This window comes from Sylvia atricapilla, chromosome 5 (genome assembly GCF_009819655.1).
Source record: "Sylvia atricapilla isolate bSylAtr1 chromosome 5, bSylAtr1.pri, whole genome shotgun sequence".
Lineage (NCBI taxonomy): Eukaryota > Metazoa > Chordata > Aves > Passeriformes > Sylviidae > Sylvia > Sylvia atricapilla.
In genome coordinates this window covers 39,103,257-39,123,129 of record NC_089144.1, presented here as the reverse complement: position 1 = coordinate 39,123,129, position 19,873 = coordinate 39,103,257, and the positions used below count along the sequence as shown (strand labels likewise).

Genomic DNA, 19,873 nt, shown 5'->3' with positions numbered 1-19,873 from the left:
AAATCAAATAATGCAAATCTGGAGAGAAATGCACTTCTTTAAGCTAAAAAAGAGAAGTAGTGTAAAGCTGCCTATACTCAAGTCCTAAATGTTCAGCTTTCCATTAAACTAAAACAATGTCTACATCTCATTAAACATTGTATTTGACCTGTAGATGCTATCCATGTCAGCTTTGTACATGTATGTCGCCACGGTTTCTCATATATTAAAACAGAGCTGATCTACTCCCTACAAAAAAGACAAAAATTCCTTTTTCCTATACTATATGAATAATCTATTTTTATCAATCTATTGTAAAATATAAAATCAGTACAATTTCATTGGCAGCAACAAAGTGATACTGAATTTTTCTAGTGAAGATTTGCCATCAACCTCGAAGTCATTTACTTAAATTTGGACCAAATAACTAATCAGATGTAAAGAAATCCATATTACATAAAGAAAATTACACCTGGGAAAAATATCAGTCATCTTGGAAAGAAGTGTTTCAAAGATTCTTATTCCTAATTCAGTCTGCAATTTTTGGATGATTTTCTTTAGTACAATTTTGAAAGGTGAATTTGCGTCAGGGATTGAACATGTGAAACACACAGCCCTTTTCTGAACAGGGGACACCAAAGCTCTGCCATTTCCAATACAGTGGCTCTGCAGCAGGCTGATTTCCCGGGATAACCAGGGCAACACATCTGTATTGCGCATCTTACTTGCAGCCCTAAGAACCACTTGAGGGCATGGGTTTAAATATTCTTCCAGTGCATCATAGTCATCTGTCATTTTCGTCACTACTTAATGAGGAAAACCATGTAAATCCAGCTCAGAGCTGTCATGAACTGCCAGGTCCTGAGAAAAGGATTTATGGTGAAGGAAACAGCATTTCCTTGGATGTGAAGATGGCTTTAAACTCTTGATATGTTTTGTGCTTCTCAAAGGTCTTGATTTTAAAAAAGCCCACATTTTCCAGTGGGAGCCTCCATACTGGAGATACAAATCCAGAACCTTTAAAGTGTTCCTTGTGCAGAGAGTAAAGACATTTTGTGCACTTGCAACAAAAGATGATGCTAATTTGCCGCCTCCACACCAAAAGACCTGAGAAACTTTCCCATCACCAATTCCTTTAGGCACTACCCTTCTTTATTTACAAGGCATACTTCTGTGTATAGCTACAAGTTGTTAATGGTCTGGAAAATCAAGCCCAGATAAAATGCAAAAATGCTTCTTGGACAAATTTCTAGCCATATTTCTTTTAAACGTAAGATAGAAATGAATCTCTGTTTAGCAGAAAACAAATGGTAAGGACTGTCACCAGAGTGCAGTGGGAGCCTCAACCTCTTCTAAGACTGTGTTCAGGTATATCAGGTATGACTAGCAGTAAGGGGGAGAAGTAGGGGAATTACTCTATATGTCTTAATACTGCAATCAATATGATTAATATTTTCAGAAAACAATGAAAACTCTATAACAAAAAATCTAAAGGAAAAAAAATTAAAGCAGAAGTAGTTTTCTTTTTATTATTCATGCCTTGGATACCCCCAAGTGGCTTTTTGATTGTTCTATTTTTATTGTAAACTGAATGACTGTTATACTTGTCCCAGATTTGTGAGTTAACTGAATGTTCACAGCTTTAGTGTGACTTTTGGAGAAGTTTCCTACTATTTTATGGCTGTCTCTTTCTTCTAATAATTCACTCAACCTTAATTAAATTTCATTTTAGTATGTGCATTATCTTGAAAATAATCCAAAGATATCTATTCGGTCATAAAGTCCTAACTCATTTATGCATGTATATGTATACTATATTATCTTTCATATCCCTTATAATGTATTTAATCACAAACTAATACTACCACTACAAAGCTGACAGTTTTTATAACATACTGCAGCCTGGCAGAGGTGGTTTACCATGACAATGGAGCTAGATTAGACACAAAACACTACTAATCTCCTCATAAATTTAAGTTTCATGATTCATGTTTAATTGCACCCAGATATGAACAAATTTACCTCAAAAAAAGGCAAATAATCTTGCCAAGAATTTAAAGGTCAAATGCTGTGCAGTGAGACACTGAGCCAAATTCGATTTCACTTTATGTCAGAAATAAATGCATTGCAAGTGACTCAGTGCTGGCTACATATTCTGTGACTAATCTTAGACCACCATAAATAAGAAACTGACAACAGCTATAAAACTGTTTCCATTCCCATCCATGAATCTCCAATTCCTAGTATCCAGTCACTACAAAACTATTCATGCAAACATGCAGCTAAGGAAATGTCCTAATAATAACTAGTTTGTTGTAAATATGACTAAGCAACGATGAAGCAAGAAAGGGTCAGTGCAGAGTTTGTGACAAGAAGTACAGGTGTTGTAGTATAAATCCTTCATTTAGGAAAACTCACAGTGTTAAGACACATAGAACACAAGCTGTTACAACATAAAGACTGGTTTGGGTTTTTTTTTCACTGCTAGCACAACTCTTTGTACCATGGACCATAAGAAACTATCAGTCACTCCCTAAAGCCCAGGCTTAATCCACAGTTTTCCAAGTCTTTCCTCAACGACTAATTAATAGCCAATTCCAAATTTTGCAGAAATCCCAACAATTAACTTTCTCAGGTGTCAGGCTTCTTTAACAGGGCTAGAAGCCTTTCCCCTATCCTCCAAGATGACAGCACCTTGGAAGTCTCCTGTTCTCCTCTGTTAGAGGGCAACATGCCTCCTGTGCAACTATCTCCAAGTCTGAACAGTATAAACTCCATCCCCAGGTCCAGTCAAGCTCTGAGGCTTGGCTGTTCAGCAGCCATGGTGTAAAAGAAAGCCTTGAGTGTTCTGACTGCATTTGAGAAATGTCCACAAATGCAGGAGCACACTCATCTACCTTGAGCACAGCAGCTCAGCTCAGTACATTATTTCCAGCCAACACTACAAAATGTCATGTAAGAGTATGCTTGTGTCTAATACTTAAACAATGCCTGTGCCTTCTCAAAATTGGATTTTGAGCCCTGCTGATGAACAGAAATTTCTGAGTGAACAAGAGGACAGATGAACCACTCTTAAATTTCCAAGGTTCTGGACAGAAGCGGACCAGCAAGAATCACTGGCAGCATTTGTAGGGGAACTGTTGACAAGGAAGCCAATTTAGACAGAAAATTTCATCAGAAATGTGTATGAATGTGCCACATCATAGTTCAAACAACAGATGTGGCCAGGCTTTAGTGGGATAGACTGTATCATGAGGAGGGGCAGTCATCAAAGTACTACCCTGGCTATTTTCACAGTGTTGGCCAAAATATGCCAGCAAGGAGCTTGTCCTCCTTTGGAGCTCATCCATTTGTTATGGAACCAAAGCAGCAGTAGTTCAGCTGGCAACACAGATGTCATCTAGATTCATTCATACATGCACATCCACAAATCTAGTTTCAAGAACTGTGGAAATCAAAGCTCATTATGTCCAAGGCTTTGTGGACAGGAGGGATCCAGTGGAGGTGCATGCCACTCAAGAAGCTAGCAACAGGAGGTCTAAGAGTAAGGGTAAGTCTGATCTCCTCCAAGTTCAATGTCTGATCTCCTCCAAGCTCAAGTCTGCATAGCCAAGCTGCTTCCCTCCATTTGTCATTCTGAACCAAAAACTTGCTGCTGACACAAATTCTTGTGTTTATTATTTGAGAGATCTGAGAAAATTCACTCTTTCAGTTGAAATATATATGAGAATGAGTGCTGAAACTCATCTTTTAAGTTATACAAAAACTTGGTAATGAAGTATTATAAAACCTAAGTTTGGCTTCTAAGCCTTATGGGGTACAGTTGTGCTCCTCCATCTCACCCCTGTGTTTTCTAATTATCCAGCTTTTCTAAAAGAGAAATCTCCTCAACTCCATTGCATAAATTGATGCCACTTAAGAAAACACAAAAAATAGAGCTAAATGCAGTAATTTCTCCTGTAATTTGGTAGAAAAGTGAAATTGTATCTGGACGTTTCTTACTTAACATAATTTTTTCATTTTTATATTTAACTATGACCAAAGAAGAAAAATATCCCAAGAAATAGTCCTAAGAGTAAAAATCATCCCTGACTGGAGGACAGAAACAAGCCTTTGCTTACTGGATTCAGATATGAGCTCCTCTCCATTTTCAGTTTAGACGATAGGCACATAGCTATTCAGAATTTATTCTATTTTGCACAGAATATCATCTCCATGATTCACATGTCAAGTGAAAGCACTGCTAAGATTAGGTGAAGTGTGAAGTGTGTGTGTGGATAGAAAAACCAAGACAGACTTTGGGTAACAGTTTTTTGCTTCAGTGCCAGAAAACCTGTTCACATTTTTCTTTGGATTTAGCTCACAATTTTCTTTCTTGTTTTAAAAAATCCTATCCATGAAAAGTTATGACAAAGTTTGCTTGTAAAGGCTAAACTCTTCTTGATTTCCTGAATTCTGAACAGCAGTACTGTCAATGAATTCATACCACTTTCATATTAAAAGCAAAACAACAAAAATTCCACTCTAAAATTTTTTTTACATAGTCTCAAATATGGTAAATACAATAGCAACAAGGCAGACATTATAAGACAAAAATAATAAAATTAATAAAATTAATAAAAATAAATTAATAAAATAACTATTCAAACTCACATAGAAAAAGGTGTTCTCTCTGTGCTTTTAAAAATGGCAATTTATTCTCATCACTAGGTGTGTTCATTCACTATTAGCAAGAAATTTAAACAACAGAATGATTTAACTGCCTGTGTTGAAGAAGTTTTTTCATGTCTGCTTGTTTCATAGTCATCATTTAAATTAAACAAAAAAATTAACTTGAATAATTATTTACCTTTTTCTGGAAGGGTACTGGCATTACACATCTGTTCTTCACCATCACCAGCAGACGTTGCAGCTTTTATTGTAATTTGATAAGTAACATTGGAAAGCAGATTTCTAAAAGGATGCAGTCTATCATAAGATGAAAAATTTGTAGAATTTCCTTCGAGTGCTATGATGTAATGTGTAATTATGCCGTTGGCTGAAGCGGGAGGGTCCCACTGCACTAGGATTGATTGCCAACTCGTTGCAGTACAACGAAGGTTCTGTACAGCATCTGGCACTTAAAGGATACATAAGGACTGAAGATTAGCATGCACACACAATGAAAATTGTAGTCACAGAACAATATCACTAGAGAAGCAGACCCAGTGTTCATAGCAAGAGTCAAACACTGCAGTGTCAAATTAATAAAAGAAACCCATTGAAAGAACAAAAATGTGACTTTGCCGTAATTAGACTGTTCATTTCCAACTACTATGAATGTGACTGATGTTAGTACTTGAGACAGAGGAGGCCATCTGTCTGACTTCTTCCAAATTGTGTGCTTCAGTTTTGTTTTCCCAACAAAACTTTGCTGACATTTTCCCCATATTTTTTTAAATACAGTGTACTATAACATACACAATATACATACTCCATATACCTATTCCATATACATAGCAACAACATCAGCAGCAGAAGTTCCTTATTTATCTGTTTCTTTATTTATCTGTCAGCCTTATTTCTTTCAAGCACTGTATCACACTTGTCTGTACAGAAATCACTGGGCAGGTTTCGGAGCTGTCATATCAATTCTTTTAACTTAGAGAAGAAATTTTTAAATGCTCATAAAAAATTAATGAAGGTAGAAATACTATAATCATGTTGAAAATAGAGCAATTATTTATGAACAATTGGTTAAAGAGAACTGAAGAAAGTACCACAAGTATGGAATGTCAGTTATGAAATGAAACAACTGAGGGATGACCATGGCTCTTAAGGAGGACCAGCTTCAGCTGCAGGGGTCCAACAGCCAAACTGAACCAGCTCAGTGATGCTCCAGATTTCTGATGGTGTTGTAACACCTTGGTACAATAAACAACATAGCTTTTTCCCAGAACCCCTGCTTTACATGTTCTGGAAAGAATCTTTCACTGGAAGCGCAATCTTAGCAAACCTGTGGATCCCATCATATAGCATCTTTTTATTTTGGGGTCTGCTCTCCTTTCTAACAGTGTAAAGGAACCTGGGAGCACCCTAACCCATGCTTGTCCCCTGGCACTGGCAGCTCTTAGAGAGCCTGGGGGTTGCTCTGACCTGGCAAAGGAGCTACAGTTTTGCACAACAGACAGTTTGACAAACCCACAGGCTCTCTTTAGTCAATGCTAAATATTTTACTTTTAGTGGCTAGCTTCCTTCCTAAAATAAAACATATAAAAAAAGAACTTAAAAATTCCTATTTGTCTAATATAATTTCCAGTTCATTTGCCAATCTTTTATCCAGCTGCTTTTGATACTGCTAATGTTTCAGTTATTTTCACAGGGATCTGAATTACTGCTTTGATCTGCAAAGACTGATACCTATCTAATTTTCCTCCCTTTATCTTTGTTGCTATTAAAAGATTTATAGTAGCCATATAAGCCTCTCATTTCATTTGAGGACATTTTTAATTCTACGCTTCCGAAATCAGACTTCAAACCCAGTGTACACCAGGAATGTGAATTGGTGCTACACGGGCAAGAGACAATGAGATAGTGTTAGGAGGATATGTTTCCTTTGGAGATAAGAGGAAGACTTTTGTTCATCCATACAAGGAAAATAAATATAAATATATTTAAAACTGTCAGAACTGCAGCTTAGAAAAAGTCACATCTAACCTGATTCCATCGTTGTAAATTGGACAGCATTACTGAATTGATTGCCATTCCCAAGCTTGGTAAATGCAGAGACACTGATAAAATACAGGCTGTATGGTTCTAATCCAACAACGTTTGTCTCATGGTTTGATCCTGAAATGTTCTTAAAGAGGGAAATATTATTAGTTCACAATTAATCTCTAGAAACATTGTGGCTTTAACCTTGAACCTACTGAAATGAATAGAAGATTTACAGCCATAGTTTTGCCTCTTCCACTCTGAGTATCTTTCAGTCAAATACTGAAAACTATTTCCAGCTTCACATCAACCCCTCTCAACTTCTAGTTCCTTACTACACCCCTGCAGTGGAAGAAGCCACGGGTAATAGCTTCTATATAGATTGTTGGAGAGTTAAAAAACCCCAAAAAACCCCTAAACCAAAACTAAAACAAAACAACAACAAAACCTAAAACTGAACCAAAACAAAACTAAAAAAAAAACAAAAAACCCCCAAACCCCTAAAACCCACACCTCAATTCCTTGGTTCTGTTTTTCCCAAACCATGCAAAGCATAATTGCTTAAGTGCTAAGAAGACTATAACAACAGCGGGGGAAGAGCTGAATTTCAACAACAAAAAGAAAAATCTGGTAATCACCTTGTGGGATCCAAGTTATAATGGAATTATGGTACCTAAATACAGTATTCCTGTATAAGTTTTTTTCTCTGCCTTTCTACCACAATTTCTTACACATAAAACACTACAAAACATGAAGAAATATAGGGCATAGCTGACACATTCATGTGCTTTAGCCAGTTTCTGTATTCTAATTTAGTTTGAGACTGCCTCAGATGGACAGATCCTTGGTGGTTTCCATGAATACTTGAAAAAGGATGTGTTTCCAAAGCATAGCTGGCTGTAGAATCCACAGTTCCTTTTCATATGTGCACTGTGGCCTTTCAAGTATTATGGAAGAAACCGGGATGATGCTAGCACTTCTTCCATGATGGGGAATAACAGCAGACCTCACTGCAGCCATGTCTTTTCCTCCAGCTTTTACAAGCATCTTGGATGAACAGGGCTCACTATATAGCTTCTAAGCTTGAGATGCAATCCTGATGTCAGCTTGCTGCCTTTGCACCTCACGGAGCACTTCTTGAGGCCACCCAAGCAATCAGATTTAAGCCTTGATCAAATCTTGTATGTGATAAAATTAGATTTATAGAATGGTTTGGGTTGGAAGGAACTTTAAAGATCACCCAGTTCCAACCCCCACACTGTGAGCAGGGAATCTTCCATCACACCAGGTTACTCAGAGCTCCACCCAACCTGGCCCTTAACATTTATATAGCACCTATTTCTGTTCCAATTTACTCAGTTCTTACTCTGAACTTTTTTAATGAAGACACAAACTCTGAACATTTTTTACTATTTTTTAAGACGCCTAGCAATTGCTGTCTTTTTGAATCTTGCAAGTCTATGGGTGCTAAATCACTAAACAAAGGTAGCCACAAAGCAAGTAATTTCTGTCATTTTCTAACATCAAGTCTACACTAAAATACAAATTAAGATTAAAAAATCTCACTGTTAATGAAACATTAGAAACTCAAAGTATATTAAAAACTAACAATTTTTCCTGTTTAATTTGAAAAACTGAATTACAGGTATGGTGGGAAGGAAAATAAACTGTCTTAGCAAACAGGAACTTACAGCAGCTTCTTAATTCTAGGAGCACAACAGACATTTAAAATATTTGCCATATCTTTTTTTCCCTAAAGCATGAACAAATATTTTAAAGGATTATACACTCTTAATTATAAACATACCCAAAAAAATAGTTTTTCAGTGTTGTTTTGATAGATCTTAAAATTATATCTCATAATAACACCATTTGACTGGGGACTTGGATCCCATTTTAGCCACACAGAATCTGCAGTGTAGTTGATAATGGTCAAATTCTGGGGTGGAGCTAATGGCACTGCAAAAGAGAAATGCTATTGAGTTCCAAATCACAAATATTCCAGGCAAAACAATACACTTTGGACATGCAGGAGAACATAGGTGCTTTTGCTAATATTTGTATCTGAACTCAAGCTACCAGTACTTCATTGCTATTTCAAACTTTTTTCTTCCTCTTTGACATGAAATGAATTCCATTAATCCAGAATACATGTTTAGTCAGAAAAGGATCTTCTTGGAGATCTAACAAATCTATTAATCATTTAAACATCCCTACTGCCAGAACCAAGACATTTAACAGAAGTCATATTACATATATAACTGGAATGCAATATATTTTGCTTCCTACACCATATATGGAGCACAAGTCATCATATATTTAAAATATGTGTAATTTACCATGCAGGGGAGAGGAGGTCCATGTAAAAGAGAACTGTGTGAATGTGTCAGAAATATTTCCATGTTTTATCATTTTTCAATTACATGGGGGGATAAAGAGAAATGTACTTTTTCTTGCTTCAAAATCTCTGACACTTTTCAAACCATAACACATTCCAAAGGCAAAAGATATTTCTTCATGGAGTTATTTTTGTAATCCTATCCAGAATGTGACCTCCTCTTGCACACTGTGGCAGGAGGAGGAGCACTCAGGAGACACTTGCCTTTCAGTGTTTCCTTCTTCTGAAAGCTCTTCACTCATAGACCAATGGAAAATAAGTCCTTCATATCAACAGGTCTGATGCTCAGATCTTGATGGAAACAGTAATATATGGCTAATATTTTGAAGCTGGTTACAATTGAATTTGCTCACCTGATTCATCTGTGTAGAACTGAAGCACAGCAGCTGGACCGGGTCCTTTTATTGTTCTGGCAGCTACATAAATGCTGTACAATGTGAATGGCAGAAGGTCTTCCAAAATTATAAAATTATTGGTGGTAGAGAATGAATTATTCCTTTCTGGCCCAAATAGTCTTAAATCATAAAGTATTATAATACCATTTGGCTTAACAGGAGGGTCCCATGAAAGCATAACTGAGGTAGTTGAGAGGTTTGAGAATGTTTTGATTACAGGTGCTGATTCAGGGACTATATGAAGAAATAAGAAAGAGAAAAACAAGGACAATCTCAGAAAAATATGAGTTACAATGAAAAACTCTATTTCATGGTCCTCAAAATGTGCAGCAGTTGTTTGTGTCACTGTATAACAAAAATACTTCAAGTGAAACAAGAAAAATAAACACTTTTTTTTTTTTTAGAAAGTTATTTGGGTTTTTTTATACATTTCCTTAGGAATTAATAAAATATCTTAATCTTACCATCTTCATCAGTTCTTATATGAAGACTTAGAGCATGCCGTTCAGAAGATCCTTTATCAGTGGCTGGTATGATTGTCAGGAGGTAATCAGTATATTTCTCCAGATCATCAAAAATGATGCTTGTGTTGTAAGTAAGGAAAGATAATATCTTACTGGTTCCCAGTTGCATTAAACTTAGAGAAACATGAAAGAAGACTAAGCCATTTGGCTGGGATGGTGGAAGCCAGCTTACATTTACAGAAGATGAGGAAATGTTTTGATAGACCAGATTTTCAACAAAACCTTCTGGGACTATGAGAGATAATAAGCAAAAAATTAAATGCATGGATTACAGTAACAAAACATCCAAACCTCAACCAGAAATAACTGTTTAAAATATAATTAGTCTGAAAATGTCAGTTGTAATATTTTTTACTTTTAAAAATAATTTGTGGTTCAACATCAAAACCAAAATAGTTGAAGGCAAATATGAATAATCACTTCTGTTAAATTTGTTTAGAAAAAGAGTCTTAATGAAAGCTTAAGACAATAATTTTATTGCTTGTATCTACAGAGGCTTGTGCTCTATGTTCTTAGTACTTCAAAGACTCAGATCAATATGCCTTCCTTACAAAGATAAATATTGCAGCATTGAAAACCAGACTTAATGGTAATTTTTAAACTTTTCCGTCATAACAGTAAAATAATTTTTAAGTTAGAGAATATTTAATAAATATTTAATAAAAGCACTGATATACAATGAGCACTAAAAAATTATTAACTTACTATCCTGATCTGTATACACCTCTATTTTTTCACTGGTTTTGTTCCCATCTCCAAATGCTGTGCTTGCAGTTAACCACAAAGTATAATGGCTGTATTTTGCCAAGTCATCCAGCACGACAAATGGAGACATACTGACGTTGCTGTCATTACCATAACTTGTGAAATTCTATAGATAGAAAAAAAAGAAAATGTTAAATGTTTTTTATTCATTGATCTTTCTTTCTAGTTAGCCATTTAACCCTCACCATGACCACCAGGAGACATGATTAACCTTAGTACTCAGAAGACATAAACCTATGCTTTGACCCCTAGTGAGTACTGATTTTTTCTGAAATACTCGATTGTATAATATCTAATGTTACTCCTTATGAGTACTACAGAGAACATAAATGACTATCCCTATTGTTTGAAACTGCTGAATGCCTTTCAGAGATTAAAATATTGCAGGTTTTGTCCATATTTCATCAAGAAAATGACAAAAAAAGTGCAGCATCTGCTACTTGCTCAAAGATTACATGAATTGCACATGCCTTGGCAATGATAGTTAATCAAATCAAATCAAATCAAAGGGCTTCTCTCCCTTCAATCTATTTTTATGACAGTAGGTTTTCAGATTAAAACTTTCAGTGGCAGACATCTCACTGCACCACTTGATAAACTGTTCCTTTTACTAGTTGTCCCTTGCGATAACACCATGCCACTATCTCTAAGGAAATGTCTGTAGTGAGTGGACCATGTGAAAGTGAAAGCATCAACAGAATGTTTTTCTTTGTGCAGTAACTTGCTAATGAAACGATAGCAGCAGAACCTAGTCCCATTGTCTTTTGAACCACATAAAAAAAGTCATGAATACTGTGACTACAGCAATAAGTAAATGTTTCAGATCAGCACCCCTAAAGAGGATATTCCTGTTTAGAATCAACCATTTTGGAAGATGAAAAGAAAGAATATAAAGCATACTATTTATGTAATTTCAGCTATACCAGAAAAGTGAATGTGTTGCATCATCCACTGCTTTACAGGAACCTGATTTAGATGATCCAACACAGTTTGGTTCATGGTTTGAAAACTGTTGAAATGGTTTTGGCCCGTAAGTATATTCAGCTCAATCACTGGGTAGGAAGTCAAATCTTTGTTGCTGATTCAAAGAGCCAGTAGCATTTCTCTCTGGCAGCCACATTGCACCCCTGAGCAGATGGCATGGACAGCATTCTCAGGACCAAAGAAGTCCTAATTTTTCTACACAGCAATATTTTCAGAGAGAGATGGATTTTTCCCAACCCCCTGATGAATTCCAGCTACTTGGCCTGCCCCCCACTTTTGGTGTTAGATCAAATACACACACTCCACTTCTCTAAAATCCAAGTTAGCTTTCAAGTAAATGTTTTTCTGAAAAAGAGAGGTTATGAGAGCAAACTCACTAAGGCAGAAGAAAGGCAACAGAAGTAGTTGGGTGTTAAAATTTAGAAACACCACATATAGGCACAGGCATGCTAAAACTGCATACTGAAAGTGATTATATTTCTCCTGAGAGGAGATCCTACTGAAGAAATCACTGTGATATGCTCTATCACACAGTTGGATCAGTACTGTGCAAACTGATATTTTGGTATACAATCTTGAGGTCTATCACTAATACATATCAATTTATATATCTAATACAATACTTCACCAATTTCTTGTATGGGCAAAATATTTTTATTTTTGCAGAAAATAATAGGTGTCACTGCCATTCATTTCCCTGAGATTTTTATACTTGTATCTGAAGACCTAGATTTGCCTGCAGTCACTAGCACTGACATAACATAAGTAAGTAAACAGGTTTTTTGGCAATGAAAACTTAAGCCTCTATTTTGAATGCAGAACAGAAGCTGCACAAATTTTAAGTAAAATTTTTTATATCCACTTTATTAACTGACTATAACTACACTGTTAGTTTTGCCCAATAGAATGGATTAAGTAAACATCAGTCAAAATACAAAAAATTCCACCTTAATATATTACTTCCTTCTAGAAGTAGTTTGGATTTCATACTGGCTTCATACTTAACTGAAAAAGGGTGGAAAGAGCTTTGTGTTACATTTGGTAAGTTAAAATACATGAAACAGTTGATCAAATTCTAAGGTATTTAATTAAATTTTCTGATACTCAAGCAAGGCATGACAGAAAATGTCGTCTGACAGAAGAACCAGAAGAAGCATTGTAATACCCTTTTGTTGTTACTATTATTAGCAATAATTAATAATTTATAACAATGTCAAATAATCAGATTTTTCAAAAATAAGATGTTAAATAATTACCTGAGTTTTCAAGGTAAAAATGTCAAGGCTATCACATCAAGTTTTGATCCTAGATTTAATGGGAGCTTATTGGTATGAACAGCTGAAAATTCAACTCCTAGTTTAAAAAGACCTTTACAATTTAGCCAGCTGTCTGGCAGTTAAGGCTTCAGTGAAGCAACGTGAATATTATTAACAGGGGTTTGGTGGGTCAACCAAAACTATTTTAAGAGGTAGTCCCTTTACTAGGAACCAGTAGGAGAAGGAGCCCAAGGAGTGGAGATATCTCAAACTACTGATATGACAAAATATTAGGAAAAAAAAAAAAAGGAACACATAATTAAGAGTAACAGTGAACAGGAAGAACTGTGTGGGTACAAACCGAGAAAAGATGAAACTTCTACTAATTGTACCCTGGGGATAGAACACTATAGGAAGTTTTACAATTAACTGTGGCTGCAGATGAAAGCAAACAGCTTAAGATCTTTGGCTACAGCTGAAGAAATTCTTCCTTCTATCCCTTTCTTCATCCATACATGAAAGAAGTTTTGCCATAGCAAAGTATCAGATTATTAAAAGCAGCTCAGTGTAAGCAATACACTCAAGCCATGAAAGTGTCAGCAGAAACTAGGATCTTCTTCACTTCAGGAAGTGGCAGATATTTCCAGGAGCATAAAGCTGTAATTATCTGTATATGGAAAACATGGTGATGCTCTTCTTCACTGTCAACCTTTTACCCCTGTTCTGTTTTCTTCTTTAGGTTCATTGTATTGCATTCTTGTTTTGAGTCAGAGGATCACATACTTGACTCTGGGAATCAGGTGAGAATGGTGACACTGTGAGGGCTAATCAAACCATCCTTCAAGGAGCATAACATTCACTGTTCCAGTGAAAACCTAAATGAAGTTATTTCCTTTTTGTCTGCTGCACCATTCTGAGACCACCTTTTATAAAATTTGCAGTGTATTGTAAGGAAGTTCCCCTATTTATCACTACTTTGGTCATACTGGTGAAAGAAAATGTTGGATTGTTAAGTAATACAATTCACTGTTTGCATCCCTTGTCTGGATCCCAAGGGTAGACCAAGTTGAATTTCACTCTGAACTGTATCCAGTGATACTCATTTTGTTTGGCTTGAGGTAGAGATTGGATTATTTCAAGCTGGCTATTCAGTTGCTAGACGGATCATAGGTGCTTTTTCAGTCCCTTGCCCCTGATTCCCCTGTCTGGTTTGTCAGAGCAGGACAGTTTTCATCAGTACTGAAATTCCTACAGTGGGGAAATTTATTGAAGCATATATTTATGTTTGTAATTAGTACCTTTCCCACTTTCTTGCTAATCAAAACATAAGTATATAGAGATTGAATAACAAAGTTCATTCAAGCCAGTGATATCTATCATAGATTGATATTTAGCCATGAGACAATTACTTCCATAGAGTCTTTGATTTATTTCCTTGATAGAACTGAGGTTATGGGCAGTATGATTGCTTCAACACCAGGTAAGGTATTGTGGAGCAAAACTTGCAAAGCTTCTATTGCAAACAGTGAAAGCTTGAACTGTAGGAGCCCAGAAGTGTCACAGAAGTTGGGAAGAAGAGGTACAGTGTCATGTCACTTGTGAAGGAAGTACTCTTTGTCAGCATACATGTCATGTCTTTACTGCACTGGGACAGGGTGTATACACCAAACAAGTAGCATTTTCCATAGACGTATGACAGCAGAAGATTAAAGATAAAACTGAACTGGAACCTAGACTACTGCAGGTGATGGTTTCTTCTAGTTGGCTACCAGTCATTCCTCCCTCTCTGACACATTTTCTTCTACAACTGTCAGCATCCCCATAGAAACAGCCTACTCATACACCAAAATCCTTAAATCTAATCTCCATCACTAAATATTTCCTTCTGCTATTCTGGTCTTGAACCTTAGGTCTGAGCATCCCAGGTCTCCTGACTGGACAGCTGCAGTGTTATTTTTCATGTAGACCAGTAAAGTGAAGAAACTATACATTATTTTTCTGACTGATGAAGGTATGTAAATTTTCCCTTTTTGAGGAAGAATCAAGTTTCTGCATCATGTCAAGGAGTAAACTGTATCATTTATCTGAGGTCCTTTTTTATATTTGGGCATATTTTTCCCCTAAACAAAATGCTTCACTCTGCAGCTACTAACTTCCTAGTTTTAACATATTAATAGTCAGTGGTTTATATTAATTAGGTTTTAATATGCCTGAGCATTTTGAGAATCTGTGAGAAGTGAGAAATTGAGACAACAGAATAGCACCAGTTTTAGTATGACTTTTGTATCTATTTCAGATTATGAGAGCATTGGGAGATGTTAATTTGCTTGATATTCTTCATCAGTGGTGTTTATTCAGGCATCTAGAAGATGTGCTTTAAGACTTGGACCTCTGGCACTATGTCCTGACAAAGAAGCAGAGGAAAGACTGATAGAGAATGGTTGTCCACAACATAAAAACATGAAATGTGAAAAGATGGCCCACTTTTTCAGTTCTCCTGTATAATTTCTCTAAGTGAAAATGCAGTTTGGTTAAACATAAGCAGAATGGTGACCTCGACGCAGAGTATTTAAACTGAGAATTCTTTCATTCCAAGTGTGTGCAATACAAAACTTAGCAACAGACCCCACAATTACATGGTTGTACTTCTAAGTTACAGATAGCTGTAAGCTATATGTATGCATATTCTTGCAGCTTACAACTGTCTGCATATACCACATGTATACATATATCTATATATAGTCACATGTCAGGGTGACTTTCACACATGCATTTCTCTGTTGTAAAAAGAGCAATATAAAATATCTGACAGAAATGAGCTTGCTTTTTTCACCTGTTTAAAATCCATCTTGCATCCACAGGGATGCCAAGGTACAGAACGGGACTGCAGTGTAGATATGGTAGCTGCCACACTAAACAGTGAGCAGACAGGATGTGAAGGGCAGAAGGAGTTAAAGGGAGCAGACAGATTAAGATTTGACCATGATTTGAGAGATTAATGTTTATATCCCATGGGCAGTAAGAGCCAGATGCAACGGCAGCTGAAACCTATCTTGTGATGGCAGAGGGATGGGATAAAAATCCAAGTCAAAGGATGAAAATGGTAGTTTCTACACACAGAGGTAGAAATACTGTCAGCATTTTTCTTCTGACAATGCACAACATGCAAAAGCAGCATGAACTTCCACTTGTGCCACCATCCTTTCCCAGCCTAACTACATCACACAATAATAAAACTGGACCCTCACTTTGCTGGGCCAATGCTACTGTGCTCCATCTTCCCTGCCTTCCTCCTTTATTTCCAGAATCCTGCGTACATCCTGGAGGGGTTTCATCTCTCTCTCTCAGTGTGCCACCTTCACCTTACTCATTCACCTCCGAGTTGCACCTTCCTAAAGGCAGGAATAGCCCAAGTCCACAGTTCTCTAAAATTGCTTGAGATGTCCTTCTAGGATGGGCTATTTCAGGTGGTGCACTGATGTAAAGGTTTGTCCAGAGATTTAGGAAAAAAGCTGTTGCTGTAGCACCGTGTGCAAACAGAATCTACACTCTGAACTGCAGCCCTGATTTTAGTCTCGTCAGAATGTGAATTCATGGCACAGTCCGGCTTGCACCTAAAACTATGCAGAGCTCAGCAACTACATACCTTCACAGAAGTCAGAGAAGTATGTCAGCAATACACTGAAGTATGTCAGCAATTAACCACTTACAGGTATTTGTAACTTTTGTAAATATTTTTTCTAGTTATCCTCAAAAAAGTGCATACCTCACCCTAGATATATCTTCATCATAAATTTATGCAATCAAGGTTATTTTCCATACATAACTTTCTAAATTAATTTATATTCTTGTTTTTCTTCCATATGTGTAAAACTTGTGACCAAAAACCTGTAAAGGAAGCTTATTTCTCTTATTATATTTCTGTACCATAAGATAGTCACAGAAACTAGAACGGAAAGACTATATACAATTAAAAAGTGTACTGCATAATTAAGATTGTAGCAACAGCAAAAAACCTAAATAAAAATATATCACCTAAATATAATGGATAAGATTTTGTCTTTTAAGCTTTAACTTCAGTATATTGATATCTTTGCTTCAATAAAATAAACAGTAATTTCCTTTTGAGAGTAAGAAAATTTATAAAAAAAGAGAATTCCCTACTTTCACATTACTTTCATATTTTCAATACTGTACAAAAATATATTAAAAAGTAAAACCAGAACCAGAAATTTATTCACAATGATAGAATAGACTGAAAGAAACACTCTTGAGAGTGTGCCATGCATATAGTAGGCCTTGAGTCTATCCACTAGATATGTTAAGTGTTTATATATTTCAGGTGTATGTGTGCATGAATACATATAAACATATATATAGATATACAAACACATGTACATATGAACCTTGCATAGTGGAATATTACACAAAATCCATTGGCTTTAATGTTTAATAATATGAATGCTCAGTGAGATGCACAATGTAACACATATGATTACAAGATAGGCTTCTGTCTTTGTAAGTTTTAAAACTCCATCATGATAAAGAAAATGTGAAAAAAACAATTTATTGATAATGATAAAACTGATTTAATCTTCAACTAATTATTAGAACATTTCATTGACTTCTACAAAAGAATATATAAATAAACTTACCTGTATGAATATTCCTGAATTGTTTTTGAAATAAACTGAGTAGTACAGTATATTTCCATTAGGCTTTTGAGGAGGAGACCAGAATAGCATTATTGATGTGGAAGTAAGGTTTCTGTATGTAACATCTTTCGGTGGATCACTTGGTGCTGGAAAAAGGTTAAGTTTTAGCATACCTAAAGCTTTTATACCTCAAGGTTTTGTACACTTTTGTACCCAAGGAGCATCCACTATTGTAGATTTTGCAATAACTTATGGTAAATGAAATGTATTTCTGATTATGGTATAGGAACTGCTTCACAAAATAATGAAATAAAACTCTATATGTAAAAATTAATTTTAAAACACTTTTCCAGTCATATTTGTATTTAGCTGCATTTGTAAACAGATAGAGTTTTCTTATAGAATTTGTTTTGTACTTACTTCTTTGTGCACATAGAAAAGATTTGCAGACATTGAAGTTGACTGAGTCAGGTATCTATACTACAAATATAGTTAGTAGGGGAAAAAAAAGGATTTGTTTCACAAAACCTAAAATTATAGCCTTTTTCTCTCTGATTATTAACAGAATTTAGGCTCCCAACTCATGTAGGTAAACCAGATACTTAATCTTGGCTAGTATGACAATTCCTAATTTTTGCTCTTTTCTCAGCCTATTAAATGTGCAGGAAGACCTCAGTAAGGCTTCTTCCATTAGTCTCTCCTTCTATTTTATAAAGAATAGCAGTATATGGTTCTTCTCAGTTGCACAGTGATGTAGGAGAGTTACATTCAATTCCTTAAGTCCACTTAGGAGAATTTAAATACATATTTCTCACCATCCAAGAAAGTGCTCTATAGAACATACAGTAGAGTACTGAACACTGTGATTTATGTATCCCTCTTGCTCTGTGCTGCTCTAATTTGTGTAAAACATTAAAATATTAACTGGAGGAGGAACTCCAGGATCAGATCCTTAAAGACTGTCCCTATAAAGTCAATTCATATTTCCATACCAGTTTCAATAGCAACTACAGCCTGATGGTGTAGACAGACTTTGGAGGGATGGCTTAGAGAGATGCTAATCCTGCCAGTGGTTGTGCATTGGAGAATTGTTTATATCTGTGCATGATGATTCTAAAGTATGACTGCATACTATCGATTTTTGAACAGATTATAGCAATATGATTGATGGAAAACCAAAAAAAAAAAAAAAAATTAAACTAAATTACTTTCAAAGCATAGTATATAGTAAGATCATATAAAAACCACTTTCCATGTTGGAAGCATAAAATAATTAAAATAGAATAAAATAATCAACATACACTTACAGAGTTCACTTTCAAATTAAAAATATATCAGACTTGAGAGGGATACTCTAAGAAGTATTTTCCCTATCAGAAGTTGTGTCACAGATGCTTAAAATAAGGATCTATTAAAATATATTACAAAAATAATTTAATTTTTTTCAAAGTTTAGAATTAAATTATTTGGATCTTATCTGTCCTGAAGAGAAATGTTATTTTTTTCTCAGCAAATTAATAGAACTACCTATCATAATTTTATAGAACCATAGATACAGGTATACACAAAGAGAGAGCCACACAGACAGGTAGAATGTCTCTTCTTTAAAAGTCAAATGTCACTTCTACTTCAGTGGCTTTATTAAGTTAAATGAGGCTGACAGAATTTTAAAGCTGAATGACAACAAAGGTTTGTACTGTATATAAGCTTACCTCCTTCAGAAGTTCTGAATGTTATGGTGTCACTTTTTATGTTGCCATCTCCAAACCTTGTACTTGCTGTTAGGTAAGCACTGTATTCAGAGTTATATTCTAGGTCTGTGAATTCCAGTGATGTTTCTGTTACATTTACACTCCTCTTTGACATTTTATTCCTAAAAAAAAAGTATTTTATCAATTATATGCACACACCATTTCTCTCTATATATAATTATGGCTTTTGTTGCAAAAATGAAAAATGCCGTATTGTGTCAAATACCAGTAGTTCAGGTTTTTAAAAGAGGCTAGGATAACTTTTTGTCTTTATGGTGAAAAGCTAACTTTTGTACTGTGGCATTACAATAGGGCTCTTCATTTTGTTTCTTAAAAAAACAAATAACATCCCAAAACTGCACATAAATATGTTTGCAAATTACATCAACAAAGACAATGGTTATATGAAATATTAAGGAGGAGTATTTCTATCTATTAACTGCTTTCAAATGGTAATGTGGTACCCTTGGGAA

At 35.5% G+C, this 19,873-nt stretch overlaps 1 protein-coding gene across 1 annotated transcript in view; it reads right to left on the bottom strand.

Moving 5' to 3' along the window:
* The window catches only part of PTPRQ (protein tyrosine phosphatase receptor type Q), a 99,437-nt gene that overhangs the window by 51,881 nt on the left and 27,683 nt on the right, over positions 1–19,873 (bottom strand). Inside the window, exons 18-25 of the mRNA XM_066320226.1 lie at positions 19,362–19,522; positions 17,650–17,795; positions 10,695–10,860; positions 9,930–10,220; positions 9,424–9,699; positions 8,480–8,631; positions 6,676–6,817; positions 4,829–5,098 (exon numbers count right to left, since the gene is read on the bottom strand). Of these exons, the coding sequence (XP_066176323.1) occupies positions 4,829–5,098; positions 6,676–6,817; positions 8,480–8,631; positions 9,424–9,699; positions 9,930–10,220; positions 10,695–10,860; positions 17,650–17,795; positions 19,362–19,522 (1,604 nt within the window). The remainder of the gene's footprint in view (positions 1–4,828; positions 5,099–6,675; positions 6,818–8,479; positions 8,632–9,423; positions 9,700–9,929; positions 10,221–10,694; positions 10,861–17,649; positions 17,796–19,361; positions 19,523–19,873) is intronic.